Below are 15,811 nucleotides of genomic sequence, written 5' to 3'. Positions count from 1 at the left end.
GAGCAGAGATTCCTGGTCCTGAATAGCAATGGAAAATGGTGTGGCTAAGGTAAAGAAACAGAAAAGCCCTTACTTCAAAGCGGTGATGGGGGAACCGGCATTTATATTAGACAGGTAAGTGCCCATTGCTTCACCTTTTTCTGACACGACTGCCGGGCCTCCTCCACCTCCTCATCCCGACTCTCCATCTCCTTGGAATGGGTCTGCCTCATCCGCTCCATCTCCATCTCGAGCCGCAGCTTGGCCTGGAGGTGGGTGGGAGTAGGGACTGGGTTTCTTTCCCAGTAGCACCCTGACCCCTCCCCACTGCACCCTCATGGGCCGCTCTCCCCAGGCTTGGGAGCAGGGAAGGTCTCCCTTTGCTCCCACCTTGTTTCTATAGCAAGTGGCTTCTCCAGAGAAGCTGAACTCCTTTCCTAGATGTCTGGCACAGGCCCAGAGAAGGCTGCTGGGGCTGGGGGCAGTCCTGCAGCTTTTCCATTTGGCCTCCAGGCTCTAGCTCCCTGAACTGACACGGTAGCTCAGTGGCAGGCTGGATGGGCTCATGGCCTTCCTGCTGCCATGCACTCTGAGCCCCTCACCAGTGGAGGTCAATTAAGATCTGTTCTTGTGGAAAGTACCATGAAAGCTTAATTATCTTCACACTGTGGTTGGCACGAATCAGGTGCTCCCTCAATACTTTGTGAATAAGAAAAGGAATGATCGACTGAATTTGGGATCTTGTCCTCCTCTGGCCCACACCCTGGGGTAGCTGTGGGGACGGCAGCCAAGCCCTCAGCACCTGCTCCAGCATCTGGATGGTCCCCGCCTGCTCATCCAGCTCCTCCTCCTGATCCTTGACCTTGGCCTCCAGGTCTCGGAGCTGTTTCTTGACCTTGGCCAAAGAGGCCTCATCCTTGGACTCTTGGGAAGAAATGTCCTGGAGCTCAGCCTCCAATGACACAACCTTCTGGGTGAATCCCGCAATGTCCATGTCTTTCTCCTGGAGCAAAAGAGAAGATGAGGCTGGCCCTGGGCTGGCCCGAGCCTGTGACGGGGTTGGGGTATGGACGATGGGAAGCCCCACGCACCTCCATCTGCTGCTTCAGGCTGAAAGCCTCGGCGAGGAGCATGTCCTTCTCCCGCTGCAGCTTCTCCCGCTGCAGCTTCTCCCGCTGGGCCTCCTCATGCGCCTGCGAGAGCTCACTGTCAAACCTGCGAGGGAGCGTGGCCATGGCGGCTCCGTCAGATAAGGGAGGAGTCCAGGTCTCCAGCACCCAGAGGCCACCAGGAAGCGGTGCCACAGATGTGGACAGGACCCAAGTCAGGGGGAATCATGCAGCCTGAACTTGGGGCCAGTGGTCAGGTGACATTCAGGGGTTACAGGTCAGGCCACCTAGGCCCTGCTGAGCAACCTGGTCTGGGATGGGGTGGGTAGGGATTTCATCACACAGGTCCAAGGAGCCTTTTCACCAGATGGGGCTCAGAGGGAACCACAGACTGCTTCCAGGGAAGAGGTGGACAGACTCTCCTCTGGCATTAAGTCTCGACCTTTTCCCTTTCAACAGATCAAAGAATGGGAAGAGGGACCAGGGTGAGGGCAGAGCGGGCATCAGAATGGGTAGAAATGGATGTCCTGCCGCGTCTAACTCACTTTCTACAGTTCAGTCTGGCAACTTTACATGGAGCAGCTGGCTGCTGCCCCACCTCTGAGCACTAGGCCCTGGCCAGGCCCACCTGCCCCAGCAGCACCCTGTCACCCCCAGGACACCCCACACCAGGCTGGAGGCCCGAGTCCCACTGTGCCCGGCTGGCAGCGTGCTTCAACGGGCACACGGTCCACGGTCGGGGGCCTCCTTCTTCACTTCTCCACTTCCCAGCCTTCCATTTCCTGCCCAGTGACGCTACAGAAGGAGCAAATTGCTGAAATTCCTCTTACCACCTTCACTGAAGAGCTAATCGGCTTCAGGTCAAAAACTGGACAGCTCATCCCCATCCCAACGCCACATCAAAAAAAAAGTAAGAAAACTCCGGGCAGCTGAAACCTAATAAGGTGCCCAGCGGGGAGTGCAGTGAGACGGTAACTAGGCCGAGCTGGCTCTGTCACGGGGGTGCTCTGAGCGGGGGCGGGGTGCCACTAAGTAAAAGGGAAGGTGGGGGTAAAGATGAGAACTAGGGAAGCAGAGAGTCACAGAGCTGGGAGGGAGAAATATAAGGCCTTCCTACCTCCCCCCACTCTCTGCAAAGCAGCAGCCTGGCAGGCCCGAGTGAGCCCAGGAGGCCAAGGGTAACCCTGGGTCACTGAAAGGACTCAGCCCTGCCGTCCTCACCCCCAGGGGCGTGGGTGTAGGGCTGCCCCTTCACAAAGGCAACTGGTGCCTCTGCTGAGAACCCGACCCCTGCAGCGGGGAACCGGGTGCCGTTCCCACCCCCTGGGGCACCCTGCTCTTCCCAGGGTGTGAGGGTTCCTCCCTGTTACTAATAGAGGCATCCCATTCCCATCCCCAGCCAGGGAAATTAATTTAGATTGGATTTTCTCCTGTGAGGGCTACACCTGCCCCCCTTTGTGTCATTACATTTACCATAATGAGATGGAAGTGGCACGATAGTTTAACGACATTAGTCAGGAGAGTGTGTTTGTGTAGCTAAGGCAAGGGAGAGATGGGGAGCCGGGCGAGGGCAAGAGGCAGGGCCGCCGTGGAGAGGTTCCTGCATGGGCTCTGGCTGACACCCATCCTTCCTGGCCCCAGGCAGGGTGACAGCACATACTGAGGGGAGCATGTCCGAGAGCGAAGCCCTGAGCAGGCCGTCGGTGGGGCTGTGGTCTGCGTGCTCCTTAGGAGTGAGACTCTGACTCACATTCCGGGATGAGTGACCATGCAGGCAAAGCCCCTGGCCAAATTCAGGCCCCCTCTTCTCTCCTCCCCTAAGGGAGGCAGGGAGCCCTGTCTTGGGCTGCTCTAGGAAGTCCTCTGCGTCCAGGGCAGGGGGCCCACCCACCTCCTCTGCTTCTTCTCCAGCTCGTGGCTGCGGACCTGCTGGCCCTCCAGGTGCAGCTTGGTGTCCTGCAGCTCGGCCGCCAGCCTCTGGCACTTCTTCTTGAGCTGCTGCAGGGCCCGCTGGCTCTCATCACTATCTGCCTGCAGGTCTCCAAGCTAGGGGGCAAGATGGGGTGCAGGCTCAGCAGCCATCGAGAGGCCCAGAAGTACTGGTCAAAGAGGTGAGGAGAAGGGAGTGGGTGGATGAGGGGGAGACGTGGGGATGGGGGATGAAGTCAGGGTCGTCCAGGGAACCTAAGACACTCTTAACAACAGCTTGCCTTTGGTTGTCCCCCGAACCGAGAGGCGAACATGTCAACCAACCCTTCCCCGTTGCTCCCAGGGCCTGCCTGGCTCCGGCCATTCCCTGGGCCAACACGTGGCACCAAGCCCCTCCCAGCTTCTCCCAGCTCCTCCTAGGCACAGACCTCCGCTTCTTCCGCCAGACTCACCCGCCTCTCCAGCTGCCTTTTGCTCTGCTGCTCCACCTCCAGCTTGTCCTCAAACTCCTGCTCGAGCCGCTTCTTGGTGAAGTCCACCTCCCGCACCGCTCGCTCATACTTCAGGCGCCACTCGCCACCTGTGGGGTGGGGGCAGACAAGGGAGGACCGAGCTGCTGAGAGTCCCTGAGAAGGGGCCGAGGGGACGAAGGATGGGGGCAGCAGGTGGAGTCAGCTGGAGGGACTCAGAAAGGTCCCTGGAATGGTGGCTTCCTCCCAAGGCAGAAGGAGCCACTAGCTGGGAGAAGCCTAGAGAGGGTGATGTGGCCACGTGTGCCGTCTTCTCCCCAGGGACCGGCAGACCGTGGTCCTCAGACATCATCATTATCATGGCTGTTACCGCCCTCCACGATAATCGCCTGCACTTACTGGCACCTCTACTTTCTCATCAGTTTATTTCACGTAGCCTTAAAACAGCCCTACAGACAGGAGACAAGGGGTGTGGTTTCCTAGGGGTGGGCATCGGAGGTTGCCACTCAGGCCACTTCCAAGTCCTCCAGCCTCTGACCCACCTGTGTCATCATCATCCACTTCCCCGTTGATCTCAGCTGCCCGGATGAGACGGGCCTCCATCACTTCCATTTCCATCACCTCCATTTTCTTCTTCAGTGCATCATACTGGGTCTGCAGAAGAGGAGGCTATGAGGTATGCCGATCCCCCCCTCGCGCAGTACCACCCGCGCCCCTGAACCATCGAGACCACAGTCCTAAGCTTACCCGGGGCAGACAGGGGTGCTGGGCTGGTGGCAGAGGTGCCACCTATCATTGGGGGAGCAGTGGGCACTAGAGTGCGGCAGCCGCTAGCACGGTCCTGCCCTCACCTGCAGCTCCTTCATCTCCTTCTCAGCCCGGAGCCTCTCAGCGGTCTCCGCGTCCAGCAGCTGGGAGGCGGACTCTCCCGTGTTACGTTCATCCGTCAGCTCCGATGTCAGCTCTGAGATCTGTGGTTGGGGGAGGGAGTCGCCACCAGTTGAACTGCCTGCCTCACTCAGCTGGAACAGCAGTGGGGGGCCTCCTGGGCTGGGCGCCCTGCGGAGGTGGGCCGGTCAGTCTGGTGCTGGGAGGCACTCACCCGGGTCTCCAGCCGGTCACTGCTGAGACGCAGCTCGTTCCGCTCCTTCTCCACCTTCTCAAGCTTGCTCCTCAGCTGCTGGATCTCTTCCTAGGGTGCAGTAAGGCGGGCAAAGTGAGCCAGAGGCCCTGGGAGAGGTTGGGGCCCAGGAGCTGCACCCTTGGGGTGAATGAAGCTGGTGAAGCTTGGGCCGGGACACGAGGGCACTGGAAGCCACTGCCTCCCTGGGGCTCCATCCCTAGACCCTTCCCCGTATGCTGAGGATGCTTGAGGTCTTATCCTAAGAGGATACCTAGGGGCTCAGCCAGCACCCCAGAGGGACGCCTTCTGTTTGCTGGGCATAGTTCAAGGATACCAGCTCTCTGGACTAAACAAAGGAGCACTTGGGAGCCCAAGACAAGCTGGCAAAACTCTTGCCCACGTGGATCAACTACAGCCCTTCCCTCCCAGCAGCGTGGCCTTCCCAGGCTGTTACGTACGTCTTTGTTCCGGATCTGCTCCTCCGACAGCTGTACCTCAATGAGGGGTCGCACCGTGGTGAAGAGCTTCCACCAGGGCCAGTCCTTCACCCCTTTGTTCTTCTTGATGTTCTTCTGCACACAGCGAATGGCCAGGTCTTGGATCTAAGTTGGGGTGGGGTGTGGCACACAGCAGGCTCTCAGTCCTGAGCCCACCAGGACCCTCCCCACCACCAGCTCAGCTGTTGGGCTGCTCCTCTGGCCAACTGACCCCGAGTCAAACACTCCCTAAGCCACCCCTTGCCCCCAGCCTCCCTCCGTTCCTTAGAGAGTGGGAGGCAGACAGCCCGGCCCTGGGAGCACCGCACTGGGCGCTAACCGCTCCGCCCTCATTAGGAATAACTTCGTCTGCTTTATTTGCTGCCTGATTATTTCCAGCACCCTGGCCGAGATGTGCTCTAAAACCTAATCTTGCTGAAACACAAGAGTCGGAGGTACTGGCTGTTTTATGGACCTGCTAATAAGAAAAGGAGACGCTGACGCAGCTCCTTAACCCTCACGGAGCAGCCTACGATCCGGAGCCCACCTTTGCCCGGGCCCTGCTCCCCACCACCCTAGCCCTCGGACCAGGCCACACAGCCCCATCGCTGGGTACACGAGCACTGTCGCTGGCACCAGGGAGCTGCCCATCCCCTGCCCTGGCCCAGGGCACGCTGCCCCGGGACGTCCAGCCTCTTCTCCCCCAGATAGCGATAACTCACAGCCCCACGACCTCCTGCCCGCACGTTCCCTCGAGTGTCCCTCCCCCACCCCCAGGAGCTCAGCTCTGCCCATCTAGGCTGAGGAGTGGGACGGGGATGGCCCTGCAGCAGCACCTTTTTCTTCTTGAAGTGCTGACGGGCCAGGTAGCCCCTGCAGGCTGCCTGGAACAGGGTCAGGTTCCTGCTGCTTTGTTCATCCCGCTGTTCCTCCAGCCGTGCCAGTGTGCCTGCCCGGAAGAACACCTGTGGAGACGCGGGCCAGGTGAAGGTGGGAGCCTGGGCTGGGGGCAAGCCGGTGGAGGAACGAGCAGCTGGCACAGAAAGCCAGCAGGCCCGGAACGTGGCCCTTGGCCTGGGAGGAGCCTGAAAACCCCGGGGTCTACGAGGAGGGAGGAAGAAAGAGGCTGAGGGAGGAGGGCCAGGCTGGGGGCTGGGGAGGCTTTGGAAGGGGAGGAGCAAGGTGGGAAAGAGATGAAAGGAGAGGGAGGCCGGAGGGAAGGTATCTGGGACAAGAAGGACGTGAAGCGGCGGGCCGGTCATATGGGGAGGCGGCCCTCAGCAACACCTGTGGTGGCTTCTTCCCCCAGGGCTGCCAGCAGCACTGCCCACGCCCCTGTACCCACGGCCACTGCAGGCCCGCCACGGGCTCCAGCCGCCTCTGGCCTCCAGCTGCCTGCGATCAGGCAGATGGTGGTGTATGTGTTTAAGAAGGAAAAGGCCCAGGATGCAGTGTGCAGAGAAGGGGGAGGCCGGGGAGGGGGCCCCTCCTCTGCATCCTCCCAGCTCCGTTTCATGTCGGACTGTCTCCTCTTTCATGTGCCAACACCCTGCCCCCACACCCAGGTTTCATCTCGTGAAAGAGCCAGTGGGGTGGGTGAGGGTTGGCCCAGGCGAGGGACCTGTCACACGGGTTTGGGGGCTGGAGGGCAGGCGTGAGAGGAACCAGCTGGATGTCCCCACACCCAGCCTTTCCTCTCACTCTTTGGTGCCCTGAGCTGGGACTGGATAAAATGTTCTGTGCTAAGAGAAAAAGAAGAGGGGGAATCGTCAGGTGAAAAAAAGACTAGTATCCTTGCAGAGGGCAAAGGCCATCGAGGTATACACCACCTCCACCTTGCCCAGAAGACAGAAAATTCCCTTTTGTGGGGCAAAGAGAAGATGTGAACTCCACGGGAAACATTCAGAACCGATAGGCACGGTGTCCCCAGGCCTCCCTCCAGGGAAGAAGTGGGGAGAGAGCCCGCACTTTCTGCTGAGAAAGCTCCGCCTCTGGCAGGAACCTAGTTCCCCGAGGCTGGCCTGGGAGAAAGCCAGCTCAGTCCTCTGCGACACGCAGGGCTGAGCGCCTGGGATCTCCAGTGGGTCTCGAGCCCTACCCGAGCCTCCGTTTCCCACGATGCGTGAGCCTGAGATTCCACAGGGGGTGTGAGAGACCCAAGTCCCCCGAGAGGGTGGGCCAACATGCTAGTGGTCAGTCTGACTAGGCAGACGTGAGGTGTCAGGGAGGGGGATGGAGAAAGGCCCAGAAATACACTGAGAAGCGAAAGGATGGTCTGGAGTCTAGAGCAGTGAGCCTCAAACCTCTCTCAACCTCTGTACATTTGTGGGGTTGAGTCTTTTTGAGTATTAGGTGACATCTCAGGGCCGTCTCTCCCCGTGAAACACACCTATCCATACACGTTTTACAAACATCAGGAAGCTCTCAGACACCCAAGCTTCCCTGCCTGAACCCTCAGGGTCCGGTGGGTTCAGGTTGAGACCCCCTTTCGTCTGAAGCAACGGGACACACACACAGGGAATCCTCACTCACCAGCCAGTACTAACCACAGCCCAGAAGCCCTGAAACTTCTCTCCCAAACCAGATGTCAGCAAACATCTGACTTTGCCCCTAATTCTGCTCTGAGCGTGAGTGGGCCCTGGGGTTCTCCTCTTTCAGCCAGGCACCTGGGATGATGCAGAGAGTCGGAGAGGGCAGCTGGGAAGAGGACCGGTCTGTGCAGGCCTTCTTCTACCCAAGACATACCTTGGAGGAGATGCCAGCCCCAGGGCCAGCCAGCAGCGGCTCAGCCTGCCAGAGTTGACAGGAGCCCACCCAGGGAGAGAGCAAGAGGCTGCAGTGAAAAATCTGACTGCAGGCCTCCCAGGGAGGAAGCTCAGCTGGCCGCTCCTGAGCTTAGAGACAGGTGGGGAGGAGGAGAGCAAGAAGGTGAGCCAGACAACGGCAGAGACCAAAACCAGAAAGATGACACGGAAAGAGGCAGGGACCACAGAAGGCACAGAGGACAAGGAAAGAAGCAGAAAATAACAGATCTGAAACCAAGGAACAGGGACCAGCAGGGACAGCCACGGCCCAAAGGAAAAGGATACACCAGGGACAGCACAGACGAAGACAGGGGCAGGAATAGAGACAAGCAGGGACAGCCACGGCCCAAAGGAAAAGGATAAACCAGGGACAGCACAGACGAAGACACAGGCAGGGGACAGGAAACGGATCCCCAGTGAGCGAGGGGGCAGAGGAACCAAAACCATGACTCAGAAGGCAAAGCAGGGAGAACAGAGCTGACAAGCAGTACGCAAGGCTTTTTTGCGAGCACCCCCTTCCACCTCATACTCCCACGCGTTCCTTCCCTCTCTGCTGACAGATAGACAGTCCAGAACCCTCCCGGTGGCTCCCAACTGCTCTCCGTCCCACCTTGGCCCTTGAAGCACAAACGTGGATGCCACCTGTCAAGCCTCCCAGTCTCGGGAGAGAGGGGTGTCCAGGCTCCCTGCCCCGCGGGAGGGGCGCTCGGCTGGCCCTCTGGTATGGAGCGACGCGGCAGACTGGCACCTGGGGCCGGGTGTGCCTGCCTTTTCTGCACGACGTTCCATTCAGGTGAGGAATTCGGCCTGTTGGACGGGTGGTGGCGGCACAGCCTCACCAAGCCCTGCTTGCTCTCTGGGACCCTGGCAGCCCCAGACGACTCACCCAAGGAGGCTCTGCCTTCCTGCCTCTCCCAGCTCTCCCTTCCGTCTTCCCCATTCCCCACACCAGGACTCAGGCCAATTCTGGGCCACCTTCTGACCCACTCCCTCCTGACATCACAGAGGTGTTCCGTGCACTGAACAAGACAGTTATGCAGAGGGAGGGAGAGTCAAGTTTGCTGCAGCTGGAGTATTTTACTTCCTGGCCCCCAGCCCTGAAGGGGGCAGCTTGAGAGGAAGGGCAGCCCCAGAGTGGCTGGGGGGGAAGGGGGCTGGCGGGGGCAAGACCCAGCAGGGGCCCCAGGAGGCTCCTGAAGTTGGACTGAGCAGGGAGAGCAGGAGGGGAGGGGCAGCCACGTGGACAAGTGTGACCAGAGAGTGAGAGCGGCCGCCTTCCTGTAGGGACAACTCACCCGGCTCAGGCCCATGCAGCAGCTGCTCTGCTCCAGGTCCAAGGACTCCAGCAGCTCCTCCACCGCCTACAGAGAGATGCCTCTGTCAGGGAGCCCACCCGGGGACTCCCCACCTCCACGCAGGGCTTCTCCCAGTCCCTCAGCCCTTCCCGTCCTCCGTTCAGTCCGCTCTTTATTCAGCGAGCACGTTCGGTGGCTTCTGCAGCGTCAGGCCCCTTGCTGGATTCCGGGGATATAAAGATGACTGCGAGAGGAACACGCTATCTTGTTGGGGAGCGAGACAAGAAAATTGGTGAAGCACACAGAGGAGGAGGCATCTAAGCCAGACAAGGGAGCTGTGGAAGGCACTCGGAGGAGGTGTTGCTTGTGCCGTCTTTAGATACAAGTAAGAATTAGCCAAAGTAGGGGTGAGGGCATTTCAGGCAGAGGTACTAGCATGCGCAAAGGCCTGAAAGCATAAGGCAGCAGGGAGCACCGAGGAAACTCCAAGTAGTTCAGTATAACTGGAGGGTGGGGCGGGCAGCAGTTAAGGGGCGAGTAGACAGGTGGGCAGGGGCCAAAGGACGTGAGCCTGTGTGCTCCGAGAGCCCCTGGAGGGTCCTCTCGGGGAGAGGCACGGTCAGATTTGCTCTTGATAGAAATCCCACTGGCACATGAGTGGAGGATGCAAGGACCCCTTAGGCAGGAATCCATAGGAGAGAAGGCTAGAGCCTGACCCAAAGGGAGGAGAGGAGGGGGAGATGCGAGAGACCTTAAGGAGATGAAGCCTTGCCCGATGTGGGGGGGTGGTTAGACGAGAGGGAGGAAGCTAGGGACACATGGAGGTTTCTGACTTGTGTAGTAATTAGTTACTGGTGCCATTCTCCAAGGTAGGCCATACAAGAGAAAGAGTAGGTTTGGGAGGAGATATAATCAGTTTGGTGTGAGCGTGCAGAGTTTGAGGTACTATAAGGGCGTACAGGTAGAGCAGCCCAGAAAGCAGCTAGATAGAAATGCACGTCTGGCGTGGGAGGGAGGCCTGGGCTAGAGGCATTGATCTGGGAGTCATCAATACATATGCGGTAATTGAAGTGATGGGCATGAATGAGGTCGCCCAGGAAGAGGGTGTAGAATAGAAAACAGATGACGGCCAAGAAGGGAGCCTTAAAGAAGAGAGAGGCCTTTACTTCAGGGGGGTGTGAAAGACGGGAAGCTTAGAGGGACCGAGAAAGAAAGAACAGAGAGACAAGGGGAAAACCAGGAGTGGCATCAAAGAAGCTGAGCAGAGAATGTTTCAAAAAGAACAGAGCTGTCAACAGTCGCATGTTGGCAAGAAGCAAAGAAAAGTGCCCATTAGCTCTGGTAACATGGAGGGCTTGGGAGGACAAGACCAGTCCCAGGTGTCAGGGGTGGCAACCAGGCAGCTACCGGTGGAGGAATGAATGGCAGTGGAGCAAGGGCAGCAAGAGGAGACTAAGTGTCGATGGTGCAGGGCACGAGGGAGGGTTGATGGAAGGCTCCTTTCTGAACGTAACGTCTGTGGAACGTTTCTCCACTGAGAGAAGAGCCGGCAGAGGAGAGGCCGGAGGAACAGGAGAGAGAAGACGTATCGCTGATGGAGCAGGTCTCCAGAGAGGCCAAAGGGAATTGGTTCCAAAGCACGGGAAGAAGGGACTGGACAAGGGGAGGGAGGATACTTCTCCCACCCAGACAGGAGGGTTGGGGAAGAAGGAGGCACCTGGAGAGGAGTGTACAAAGGCAGGAGGAAGTTGGAGCCTCGATTTTATCAGCGTTTGGAGGCAAGGTCGACCGCTGGGAAGGTGCAGTGGGGGAGGATTTGAGGAGAAAGACGGAGAATGGAATAGCAGAGAAGGAGCTCGGAACAGGGGCCAGGTAAGGATGGAACACGTGGAAAATGGGGCCCAAGGGTCCAGTGAGCCTGGAGACCATGGACCTATAGGAATTCAAGTCCCTGCAGTTGTATAAATTTCTCCCACAGCCCTTTGGGAGCCCCAAGCCAAGGAGAGCAGACGTCCAAAGGCGGCCCTTCAGGGCTGGGATTGAGCAGGGAAGGTGCTATGGGAGGGTCAGGAGAGCTGAGGGTGAGGAAGGCCGAGTGACCGGAGGGCAGGACCACGGCGTCGAGACTGAGAGGAAAAGGAAGTGAAGTCAGAAGGGAATGGACAGAGCAGAGAAAATGGAGTGGGGTCCAGAAATGAGCGGTGATGATGGAGTCATAGAGCCAATGTCCTGAGGAAGGGGTCAGACGCACAGGTAGGAGGCTGTGGTGAGAGATTTCAGGAGCGGAGAATTTCCAGGGATGATGAGGCGCTGGGTGTAGCCATGAGGGGGAGGTGGGAATGGAGGTCAAGGGTGAGAGAGAAGGGGGTGTGGGGGGGTCATCTATAGCCACACCAAGGTCACCCTGCACCCTGGCAGGTCCCGGATGGAGAGGGTAGGGAGAAGGTCTTTGAGGCCTCCATCAGTGTGGGTCTGTGACTCGGGGGGCAGCAGGAGGCAGGGGGCTTCCTGCCCTGTCCTGCACAGCATTCTCTCTTTGAGGAGAGCCGTCCTAAGGCCTGAGATGCCTTCCAAGTCAGGCTGAGTGCCTGAGGCCAGAGCACAGTGCAGGAGGGTTCCTCGGCTCAAGGAGCCCTTTGGCTCTCTGAGGAGTTGCCTCCGGGGGTCAAGGTGACAGCGGAGAACGGCAGGGAGACATCCCTTCACACAGCCAGGAACTCACCAACCTGGTTGACAAGGGGCCTGCCCTGGGAGCCTTAGGCTCACCCTGGCACCAGGAAGGTGCTGCCACATCAATCTTCCTCCAAGGAGGGATGCCTGCCCCTCCCCTGGACAGCTTCCTGCTGAAGGAACTAGGCCCTGGTGTGGAGGTCAAGGCCGAGGGGCCCGGGTGCTACCAGTGGGGCACCCAAAACACTCGTTCTAATCTGCCACCTGGGAGGCTCTTGGGTGACTGTCTGGCTCACCGGAGAGCAGACACCCTCAGCTCGGGCCTTTAAGGCGGGTGGCTCTTCTGTGATTCCTACAGTCCGTCCGTGCCCCGGGCTGCCTTCCCCCCACCGCCATAGCCTGGCTGCCATGTGTCCCTGGCCTGGCCCTGGTTGGGCAAAACCAGGCACCTGACCCAGGGCCAGCCTGGCTCTCTCTAGGGGAGGAAGGGCAGCTGCCTGGAGGGGTCTGAGCAGAGGGAGGAGGGTCTGGCGGGGCCGAGGGGACCCAGACCTACCCGCTTTTCATCCACCACAATGTAGTTGCGCCCGTGTTTCTTGGTCAGGTGCGGGGCCAGGACGTCGAAGCGGCGGCGGAACTCAGAAAACACCATGTGGTCAGGGTAACCTAGGGAGAGAGCGGCCCGGAGCCAGGCCCGTCAGCCTCGCCTGCTCCCAGAGCCCCCAACAACCACTGGTGCCCAGGCAGAGTCACCTGAAAGGGAAGAGACTGCGGGGGGAGGAGAGCCCGCGGTCGAGGTCGCCCCGGGAAAGGAGAGTGGAGAGGAGGGAGGCAGGGGCGACGGACAGGAGGCGGGAGGACAACCAGGCTGCCCCACGCTGGGACTGCGGGGATTAAACAGGGAACAGGTTCTTTTAGAAGGAAGCAACTTCCTTGTCGGTGAGGATGCAAACGGGGGACGGCTGACCACCTGGAAGGAATGCTACGGAGGTAAGAGCCTGGATGACCCCTAAGATGCTTTCTAGCCTCCAGGTCTATGACTCCGTGATAACCCAGAGAAGGATGTCTTGAGGACTTAATAAGGAAAAAAAAAAAAAAAACGGAAATAGGGCATCGGAGAATAGCAGAGAGGAGAAGTGCAAGGGCTTAGGGTTGGAATCCTACCCTGGTTCTTGCTATCATGTGACCTTGGACCAGTCACTCAACCTCTCTGAGTCTCGGTTTCCTCGTCTGTAAATGGGGGCCCTACCACTTACCCCACATGGTAGTCATGGTGCTTAAATGGGAAAATGTGTAGAAAGCACAGGTTGGCTCACTTGGTGGGTGTTCAGAAAGGGCTCCCTTCCTGCCACCTTCCTGACCTTGGGCCCTAGGCCCAAGGTGACCAAAAAGGCTTGTAGATTCCCTTTCCCTAAAGAGTGTTACCTCTAACAGAGATTCCCTACTGTCTGGGCTTGAGGCTGGGGCAAGGTCAGGATTGTGGCTAGCGAGAGGTTACCCTGAAGGCACCCCGAGGACACCAGAGCCCACGGCAGTGGACCAAGAGACCCACTCCTATGGAATCACAGAATTTCAAGCCAAAAAGAGGTCTTACACCGGATATAACTCAGCCTCCAGACGTGGAAACTGAGGCCTGAGAGGGGGAGTGACTGGCTTGCTCAGGGTCACAAAGCCTGCGGCTGGAGGCAGAGCTGGACTCCAAACCCAGGCTCCTGACAGCCCGTCGGGGGCTCGCTCCACCTCAGCGGCCTAGCTGGCTCTGGGAAGCCCTCCAACTGCGAGATGGGGCTGACGCATGTGCCTGATGATTGAAACAGGAGGCGGGGGCCACTGAGGGGCCAAGACAAAGTGAGCTATTGATTGTATCTGAATTGCAATTAAATTGATGGGCCAGGATAGCAGGTCCGGACGCCTGGCATCTTAATTAATCATCAGCGCCATCGATGGTGGCTGGGGGCTGGGGGAGGAGAGGGGGTCTGCTGCGGCTGGCCTCATCGATCTGCTTGTCTGAGTAAAGCACATTGATTTTGGTTCAGAGCGGTAACAATCTGGTTTTGAAATAATAAACAGCAACTCCTTACCAAGACGTGGGGACAGATCGATGATTTATTTAGAGCAGGGCTGGGAGCCCGTTTCCTAGCTTTGGCTGCTAAGGAAGTGACGGTGCCCCTGTGGAATGCCTCAAGGGGACCTGGCTGTGGGTCGGTGGGAGCCTGCATGCTCTTCTAGCTACGGGAGAAAAGGGCAGAAACCTGGCGATTCATAACTTTTCAGGCAAACGAAACCCTACTCAGAAACTGGTCTGTTTCGGTCAAATCCTGCTCTGCCACTCACGCGCTGTGTGACCTTGGGCAAACTACTTAACCTCTCTGAGCCTCAGTCACCTCATCTGGGGATGATACTAGTACCTACATCTCATGAAGTTGTTGGGAGGATTAAATGAGTTACTGTGTGGGACGAGTTTAGAATAGTGTCTGGTATACCGTAAATGCTCTAAGGATGTTAACCACTATTGTTATCGTCCTGTCTGGCCCCTCGTCCAGATGGGTCCGTAAAAAGGGTCTGTCTGACCTTTCTTGGGAACTCTAAGTTCTTCAGAAAGATTTAACACTTCATTTCTCATTGCAGGGCTGGCCCACTCTTAGAGGCAGTTGCTCCACAAGGACACTGAGTCTGCTGCTGTGGGCAGAGCTGACCTGTCCAAACCAGGGAAGGCGGAAGGAGGGAGCTGTGGGAACAGGGCATGTGGGCTGGGCAGGGGAGGGGATGAGGAGGGCTGGAATGTGGAAGGGAGAGGATGGTCAGCAGGCTGGCAAGAAAAAGAGAAAGGAACAGACTGGGCTGGAGAGATGCAAGGAGAGACCCCCAGAGGAGGCAGCAGCAGAGATGAGGGGGATCTAGGGCCAGTCGGAGATGGGGGGGAGCAGCACCCCTCCAGCCCCACAGGCCCTGTTAGGGAGGTGGGGAGGGGCAGGGGCAGCTCTAGGAGGGAGAGGTAGGAGTTGAGAGGGAAGGGGCCCCACCTTGGCGGTACATGCGCACGGCATCAAGCAGGCGGGAGCCTCGAAGCTGGGCGCGGAGCAGGGGCACGTCCAGCTGCAGGAGCCCGGCCTCGCAGTGGTCTCCCGGGGGCAGGTCCAGCTCACTGCTGCAGCTGACTCTGCGGGAGTGGGCAGAACGGGGCTCCCCCGCCCAGCCCTCTGCCACAGGCAGGAAGCAATGCACGAAATGCAGCTTTGACTTCTTGATGGTGTCAATGAGGGCGTCCTGCCAAAGGGGAAGGGACAGCCTTCAGTGGGCTCTGACAGCCCGAGCCAAGAGACCAGGGACTGGCGCCAGCGTCTCCACTCTGAGCAGGATGGCAGGTGTCCCACCCCTGGCTGGGCAGGACGTGCTAAGCCTGGACAACGCTGCCCGTACTAGGCCCGGGGGCCCACGCACAGCGGGTAGCACTGCAAGAGGACCCCACCAGCAGCAATCAAGGTGAGTGGGCTGCCGAGTGGGCACTGGTGACCGGAGCGTGCCCAGAAGGCCCCGGCCCCCCGCCAGCGGTCGGGAAGCGCCCCAGGGCCCGCACTGGCACACTCACCACCTGCAGCCTAATCTGGATGCACAGGGACTTCTTCTTGACGGCCGCCATCCCTGTGGTGAAGGTCTTCCGCATGCTGGTGGCCCGGCGCAGCGCCAACTGCGAGCCGCCCTCCAGGCCCGCAATGGAGCCTGAGAGCACCGTGGCGCTGCCCGCCCGGCCCAGAAACAGGTTGCTGATGATTTTTCTGCCAGAGGAGGAAAAGGAGGGAAAGAAGTCATATTCAGGCAGCAGTAGAGGCCGTTCCTCTTCCCAGCTCCTAGGTCACCGTGGCCGGGGGCCTGGGCTATCTGGGCTGGGGCTGCACGTCTCACACCCGGCAGAGACACTACAGAGAAACCCTCAAACAGCAGGAAGAGAAAACCGG

General features: G+C 58.9%; 1 protein-coding gene across 14 annotated transcripts in view; it reads right to left on the bottom strand.

The window, feature by feature from the left end:
- MYO18A (myosin XVIIIA) overlaps positions 1-15,811 on the bottom strand; it is a 95,417-nt gene that overhangs the window by 19,337 nt on the left and 60,269 nt on the right. For all 14 annotated transcript variants that reach the window (XM_060134213.1, XM_060134214.1, XM_060134215.1 and 11 more), the window contains 14 exons: positions 15,445-15,631; positions 14,879-15,122; positions 12,412-12,521; positions 9,186-9,251; positions 5,923-6,051; positions 5,069-5,212; positions 4,590-4,679; positions 4,339-4,458; positions 4,030-4,141; positions 3,470-3,597; positions 2,980-3,134; positions 1,071-1,194; positions 782-982; positions 135-245 (listed from right to left, as the gene is read on the bottom strand). In XM_060134213.1, coding sequence (XP_059990196.1) covers positions 135-245; positions 782-982; positions 1,071-1,194; positions 2,980-3,134; positions 3,470-3,597; positions 4,030-4,141; positions 4,339-4,458; positions 4,590-4,679; positions 5,069-5,212; positions 5,923-6,051; positions 9,186-9,251; positions 12,412-12,521; positions 14,879-15,122; positions 15,445-15,631 — 1,921 coding nt within the window. The remainder of the gene's footprint in view (positions 1-134; positions 246-781; positions 983-1,070; positions 1,195-2,979; positions 3,135-3,469; positions 3,598-4,029; positions 4,142-4,338; positions 4,459-4,589; positions 4,680-5,068; positions 5,213-5,922; positions 6,052-9,185; positions 9,252-12,411; positions 12,522-14,878; positions 15,123-15,444; positions 15,632-15,811) is intronic.

The sequence above is a fragment of the Lagenorhynchus albirostris genome, chromosome 20 (genome assembly GCF_949774975.1).
Source record: "Lagenorhynchus albirostris chromosome 20, mLagAlb1.1, whole genome shotgun sequence".
In the NCBI taxonomy this organism is placed as follows: domain Eukaryota; kingdom Metazoa; phylum Chordata; class Mammalia; order Artiodactyla; family Delphinidae; genus Lagenorhynchus; species Lagenorhynchus albirostris.
This window is presented reverse-complemented; position numbering and strand designations above follow the sequence as displayed.